General features: G+C 41.4%; 1 protein-coding gene across 1 annotated transcript in view; it reads right to left on the bottom strand.

Annotated features, from left to right (window-relative positions):
• Positions 1 to 336: 336 nt before the first annotated feature.
• Positions 337 to 7,585, bottom strand: part of CCBE1 (collagen and calcium binding EGF domains 1) — a 102,110-nt gene continuing 94,861 nt past the window's right edge. The window contains exons 7-11 of the mRNA XM_069880634.1: positions 5,774 to 5,894; positions 3,739 to 3,878; positions 3,611 to 3,646; positions 3,044 to 3,079; positions 337 to 1,988 (exon numbers count right to left, since the gene is read on the bottom strand). Coding sequence (XP_069736735.1) covers positions 1,755 to 1,988; positions 3,044 to 3,079; positions 3,611 to 3,646; positions 3,739 to 3,878; positions 5,774 to 5,894 — 567 coding nt within the window. The 3' untranslated portion in view covers positions 337 to 1,754. The remainder of the gene's footprint in view (positions 1,989 to 3,043; positions 3,080 to 3,610; positions 3,647 to 3,738; positions 3,879 to 5,773; positions 5,895 to 7,585) is intronic.

Genomic DNA, 7,585 nt, shown 5'->3' with positions numbered 1-7,585 from the left:
ACTATGCCAGGACTGTCATTGCTTTGTAAATATTGGTACACATATAACATGGAAGAGGAATATAGAACATTAATGTTCTTAAAGCTGATGCCCTTGCCTGTGGCATAACGACAGTGAGGAGTTCAGAAATGATTACAGGAATGAACCCAACCTCTTAAGAAAACATACAAAATAGGTCTAAGAAAAGGTCTAGAGAGCCAGATATTCATACAATGTGATTGGTACCAGTGGTGTAGGGATTACACCAACTGTATTATGGCCCAGAGAATCTGGAAGGGAATCTAAACATTTACTGGTTATCTGAAAAGGGCCTGCTTATATTTTTACTTGTATTTATTCTATTAGAACATGCAAGCCCTGAAAAACATTGCAAAATAAGTTTTTCTTTGCATTTGTAACATGGACATGACCCAGCACTACAGATACTGTAGAAGTAGCAACTACACAGATACAACATTGAAGTTTTGTGCTGAATGTACTCCTTTATCTTCAAAGCATGGCAAAGTCCTCAGCAGCTGTGGAGATCCAAAAGAAATCATCCATGAGGTATGGTCTAACTTGTGCATCCAATTTTCCAGTGTAAAAAAAGTGCACTCCCTTTTATCCCCCTTCAAAATACAGGATCCCAGTCCTTCGCCTTAGCCATCCTCGTACCAGTTGAAGTGTTTTGTCTCACGCAGTCCTACTCATACTCTTCATATATCCGGCCAAATACACTCCAACTCTGTGTTCCAGTTCCATGAATGCCACTTGGGTTGCTCTCACACAGCTGAGGAATGAAACAGATGGAATCTCTTTGCAAACATGAGGCCTCTCTCTGGACTCAATTTTACTTGGACTTCAGCATTTCACCATGGAAGACATGCACCTAGAGGAGGTCAGAGTCCGACTCTTTCTGTAAGGCTGGGATCGATTTTGTGCTACTTGATTCACTTATGCTGAATTTTCCTGGTTTATATATCCCCTTTTCTCTTGTTCATTTTTGTGTAATGTATCCAGCATGAATCCACTAAGGGAGGGAACTGGCCTTCACACTGAGCAATGTGAGAATGATAAGGGAAAAGTAGTGTTAGTTTAGGACAAACACATCTTATTGACTCTCTTTGAACAATACTCTAGCAACACAAAGCCAACTAACTTCCAGATAATGAGCAGCACCCTTGTATCACTGCTTCAACATAATTTTTTTTTTTTTTCATTTTTCTGCCATGGTGGAGCATAATAGAAGATGACATTTCACTTACAGCTGGCCTCTGCTGTGAAACAGGGATCCACTTTTCACAGATTCCTAAGCCTCAGTTCAGTTGCTAGAGAACTGAGTTCAGTGGTGTGATATGTTTACATGTATAAAATAACCGTGGACCAAGGGTTTCATTATTGATGCCATGCAGGGAAGATGTTCAGTTATCTCTCTGCCCCTGGCAAAATTTGGGTGCTGGGTCATTTGGACATAGAATGCAAGGTAGGCAGATGAAATGCTGTAGTCTGCGCCATTAGCTAGAGCTTGCCTTAACGGTATTATATACTAAGAAAGTTTTCTTGCTAGTCTAAATACAATGACCAGTGCAGGCTTGACAGTACAGAATTACTGCAAGAAGGGTACCATGAACCAAGAAAGCTACAGTATGGGCAGTATGGTTGAGGAAAAGCAGAAAGAAAACTGGGAAGTAATATATATAATTTTTTTTTTTACATTGTCAGTGCATTTTTATATTGAAGAACTCTAAAGGGGCTCTATTTTTCAGTAGGTGTAGCTAAGGATGGGCTGCCTTCTGTATCCTGGAGTCTCTGGGTGCTGCCCGTGGTTTGTAGTCTTCTCCAGAACCAAAATCTACCGTGTCATGATAGTTTGTAAATTCCTGAGGTAATGGAAACTCCTCTGTTGATGAATGAGTCCTGTGCCCAAACACTCTCTCTTGCAGCTCAGCGATGTCATTTCTGATGTCTGCCATCATCAGCAACAGGAAATCAAATGAACCTGGTGGGCCCTGCAGTCACAAGGCACAGTCATTAATTATATTCCACTTTACTCTTCCAGTTTCAAAACAGGTTGATATAATTACTTTTGCAGGGAGAACTTAGTAAAATGCTGCCTCATATTAATGATGTTTTTGAATCAACTTGCTCAGGAAACAATTTTCAAAAGGCAGCGAATGTTTTTGCATGCAAAGCCTATATTTACAAGACATCTGCAATTACTTAACAATTCCTTTGCTATATCTGCTCAGAGTATCTTGAACTTCACTGGAGTACAGGACATAAATCTTGGTTCCCTATGCACCTTCGTATTAAACTGAAAGAAATCACACTCTTAGAATGACTAATCAATCAATAATTATTACTTATTTAAAAACATTTCTCAGGAATGTTGTTATTTGGAAGGTATCTTTTCAATACGATAACATCGCTGCTGTCTATCACTTACTAAATATATTGGTAATTACAATACAGAGACTATCCATTTGGTTTTATCTGATTTTAGAAAACTATCAGTTCTTTTTAGCTGACTTCTAGAGTGCACTGTTCAATACTGAGGACACCTCGCTGGACACACTTTTAAAAGGCCATTCCACTAATGAGAAAATACCATAAGAAATAAATTTTTAAACACTTTCACCTGAAAACAGATTGTAAATACTCATCTTTCTCCTAATGACTTGCTCTAAGCCTATAGCTTCCCAGATGCCAGAGAGAGACAAGGGGCAGGATTTTATAAGGCATTAGCAGTAGTGGCTGAATGGTACTAACTAGCACTCTGCGTGGGATCTCATGCTATTGCCTTCTGAGGACACCCCACTGCGTTTGTAGGGCAGAGGTGCACTTACTGCCAGCAGTATCACGCCCAGCAAGTGAGGAGTATGTAGGCAAAAGCACTTGGATGAAAACAGGCAATTAGTTTGTTTCCAGCCGCATTTTCTGTGCATGTAAACTATCTTTCACTGTACTCTTGACATAGGAAAGGGTTTTTTTTTCCTTTTTGGCTAACCTGTTGTTAGCAGTCAACATCACTCTTGTAGAAATGCCTCCTGTGAGCAATACTTACAGGTATCCCCTTTGGTCCCGGTGCGCCTCGCTCGCCCTGTAATGAACACCACCTTAGTTACTGTGCTGTGATTAAAGGAAACCAAGGAAATCACAGTTTGCCTCCCTTACTCTCTCAAGATCAAGAATCATCAGCTTATGCTGGTTCAGAAAAAAGAAAGTGAAGGAGGAATGCAAGGAAATTTCCACTGATTAGGAAATTAGGAGCACCTATTCTCCTAGATAGTAAAGAGCAAACCAGTTAACAGAAGAAATTCACAAAATAGCAATGCAATGAAATGAGCTAAAACATCAATACTTCTACAAAAAAGCCAAAAGAACTGCAGAGAAAGTAAAGAAGGCTGCTTGACAGATAGCTCAGCAGGGCTGCTTTCAAGACTTAAGGAATGCCAATGACAAAACAACAGAAGGAAGACATGAAGGGATGGAACAACAGGACATTTTCAGAGTATCAGAGGAAATAAGATGGTAAAAGGGTGTGACTACAAGTGTGTAGAGGGTCTTTCTAGGAAGCCTGGACTTCACTTCTGCACACGCCTACATGCTGGAAAGCACTAGCTCTCCTCACCTTGCTACCATCTCTCCCAGGGGCTCCTGGTGGGCCCTGCAAGAGAAAAGAAAGTGTTCACAAGGACATGAGAAGTTGTGGAGCAAAGGCCAACTGTGCAATGCATGACAGGAGATGAAGATACTGACCACAGGCCCCCGTCTGCCCTGCTTAATATGTGAGATGTCCGGAGATGGGCCCATAGGTCCCATTGATCCACGAGGCCCTGGCTGTCCAGGAGGTCCAGGAGACCCAGGAACTCCTTGACTCCCTTTTGGTCCTGGAGCCCCTGCAATCAACAGCAAAGGTTATGTGTCAAGGAAAGCCCCAAGGACACTTCATCATTGCAAGCAGTGGGGACTGACCATTGTTTGAACCACCCAGTGGACTGGTTGCCTTAACACATCCAAAACCACAGCAACACAGAAGTCATCTGAGACAACTTTACTCCTTGTCACAGTAGCTACAAGAGATTTTCACAAAACAACCAAACCTTGTGTATACAAAGAAGCCAAGACTGCCACTGCCAGGTGGTTAGGGTCACAGACTGGGAACGAAGTGAAAAGCAAAGTGCCTTATTTTCACACTAAGAAGAAAAGAACAAGTCACATCTGAGAAACATCTCATAAAAAGAAAGCCTGAGAAATATAATGGGCATGTTGAGACAAGGGCATCTACGTGACTGGCACAGAAGCAAGCCATTTTCAGTGGTGGTTTGCACATCTCTTTTGCCCCATAAAGTAGCCAATGCATTGGGGCAAGAAATTCTTCCAATTTGCTTTATATCCTTTTCAGCTTCTGCAGTAGAGACTGTCACTTTTTAGGAAGTACACAGTAAATAAAGTATATCTTTAATTCAAGAGAAATGCTATGAAAAGAAAAAACAGAAAATCAGGCACCTAAAACAATATTTGCACAAAATAAAGACCATTAAAGTGTCACTGGTTGACTTGCTTTAAAATGAGAGGGGAAAGAACTTTTCTTCTTACTGAAGGCGTGTGAAAGACACAAAAAAATGGAAGGCAGAGAGCAAAAAGGGTTCAGCAGGACAGAGTATGTGCAGTTAGGGTTTTCACGAGGAGGAAAGGGCAGTGGTGGACCTATCGGCCCCCTCCTGAAGACCCAACTGCCAGCAGCGGGGCAGAGGCGATCGGTGGGTTTGGAGCGGAACGGACAGTGCTACAGTACCTTGGACAGCTCAGCCATGGGGGACCAGATGGAGGACAAGCAGAGTCAGGCCTACGCTAGAGAGACTGCGAGGCGGCGCACGGTGCCCTTCAGAGTCCGGCGCTGAACTGCTAACCACAGTCCTGGCACTTATCATATACTGAAGACTGAAGATACTCATCCTCCAAGAAAATGAGATAAAAGACTGAAAAACCAAAGCGAGACTGCAAAACTGGGGGTAAAGAGGGAGCAGTTCAGTAGAGAGAAGGTTGAACTTTGTGAGGAATAGCTGCTACTTCCCTGTAGGAATATTCCTAAGACTTATCACAGTGCTAGAATTCCTTGGATTTATCGCTAACCCCAAATTAGATCTGCATTCAACAGAGTTAGCAGAATTTTTAGCATCACTGTCTGCAGGTTGCAAGGTATCTGGCTTATGTTAGAGCTTTAGGAACTCTCTGCTTTACTCATTGTTTCAGCCTATATGTAGCTAAGAAGATGTGAGCAGAGTCTTACTCTTTTCAGATTCCTTTGAATCTGGAACACATGTAAAACCAACAAATAAATCCTCACAAAACCAGATGAGGAAAAATAAAACAGTTGGTACAGAGCCCCGCAAACTGAAAGCACATTTTCTGCTCGAGTAATGACAGTGAGCTAAAGCAATAGGTATTCCTGAAATGAAATGGGGTGTTTTAAGACAGAGTTAAAATATAGGAAACGACAATTGAAGCATGCGAGATAACCCAGGGAGGGGGAGAAATTTTACACATACAGGACAAACACAGCTTGCATGCCGAGAAACACAGGGAGATTAAGGCAAAATGGATGATGTTAGACAGTTGGCAGAGGCTGACCATAATGACCAGAAAGTTTTTGTTTTAAAATTTAGCACAAATGCAAATATAACAATCAACATATGAAACACATGAAATCCTGTAACACTGAAATATTGAAGCTTATAATTTTTATTCATGGCACTAGTGCACACTCACATCCCTCCATTCTGTATCTTACCTGGAGGTCCTGGTTGGCCAGGCTGGCCTGGGGGGCCAGGGATATATGCATTAGATGCAAGCACTTTTTCACCAGTGATTTGCTTGCTAAGATCAGCAGCATTATTTGGTAGCAAAGCAACCTGCCAAAACCAAAAATCATTGTAAGCTCTTCATCATTCAGTTGAATAAATTACATTCTTGATTAAGCTTTCATGTGAACAAACAGCACATTTAAATACTTCACTGAAATCATCAGAAAACAATGTGAATGTGTTGAAGCCTATAACAGCAGTTACTCCTAAGCTGGCCAACTTGATGCTTTTCAAGTATGGACATGAAAATTCCTTGAAGCTACTGCCATATTTTGTGGTCCCAAGGAAAACTGACTCCCTGACACTGTGATGGGACCTCCTTACAGGTAGTCAGAACCAGCTACAAGGATGCCTTGGGGACTCTTACTCTCACCTGTACATCTTTCTGGCCAATCACCTTACAGAAACCTGATGAGAAAACATCATCATGGGGTGTAACAGTCTACAATGCCTTTCCATGGGATCTTTTATGTGACTCATGAAGACAAGTCAGGATTTTAAAAAATGGCACCCTTCTCTGTCTTCCACACACAGGATGTGCATGTCTATGTGCATGAGCATGTAGCAAGAGCTCTGGGTAGGGGGTCCTAGAGATGATCCACACTTCAGGTATTATACACCCAGGAGGTTGCCCAGGCTTGAAACATACCACATGAAAAACACAACACCATTTGATTTTAAGGTATTTATTCCATCTGGTACATTCCTTTCCCTGGAACCAGCATCCTAGGAGAAACCCTGATGTTTCCTGTGAGGCTGTTCACCTTTCAAGTCACCATGGAAATACTACAGGTCAATCCAAATGGAAGGTAGGAGAAACTCAGGAAATGTACAGCAACAAGCTTAAGTCTTGTAACTGCTTGAATCTGCCCAGGAAACTTCTTTTTCCTTATTTGAATTTTCCTTTATTCATTTACTGCCATTCCTCAGGGCATCTGCCCAGATACTTTAAGTTCTCAGTTGCTGCACAAGTACCTAACCCTCTCAATAAGAGTCCCTAATCCTTTGTGGATCTGGCCTCTTAACCATACTGTTTAACGCCACAGATCTGGATCTGCTCTGCATAGGGACACAAAGCTAAAGTAAATGAGAATGTAAGAATAATTGCATGTTGTGGTTTGAAATGCCCTTATCCATTACATCAGATGTTTAATTATCTATTAAATGTTAATTTTGCCCAATTGAATCTATTTAACAATTAAATATATTTAGAAATATTCTGCAAATATTTAGTCTCTCCATAGACAGCTGAGGGGAGATGACAAGCCAGGAAAGAAGTTTATTAGTGGTGAGTTGATGCATGTAGAGTTGGGAATTTTGCTCTGCAAAACAGAACTGAAGAGCTATTTCAGCAATAGGAGGGCAGATCTAGTGCTGGGTCAGCTTTGTTTCTCCCTGAATGAATTTGACTCAGTGGATAATTTGATGCTGGATTCTGCAACACTGGTGTGGGAGAGGTGCTTCAAATAAAATACAGCATGAGTCCTGCTATCTTACAATGCTTTGAATCATCTATTTGGAATTCCCTACACCGGACTGTTCTCAAGACTCCTACTTGTTTCTGTAATTATTTTATATAAACCCCCTTTCCCTTAGTGCAAATCTAATGTTCGTAAAGCACAGGAAAAAATAATGTGATGCACGTGCAGTGCGTACTATAATGGGCAAATTTCTTTTGGCAAACAATTTACTGGTTTATTAGTTAAGGAACACACTTTAAGGGCAGCCGCTCCTGCTTG

This window comes from Phaenicophaeus curvirostris, chromosome Z (assembly GCF_032191515.1).
Source record: "Phaenicophaeus curvirostris isolate KB17595 chromosome Z, BPBGC_Pcur_1.0, whole genome shotgun sequence".
In the NCBI taxonomy this organism is placed as follows: domain Eukaryota; kingdom Metazoa; phylum Chordata; class Aves; order Cuculiformes; family Cuculidae; genus Phaenicophaeus; species Phaenicophaeus curvirostris.
The sequence above is the reverse complement of the archived record's forward strand: the minus strand, read 5'-3'. Positions and strand labels throughout refer to the sequence as shown.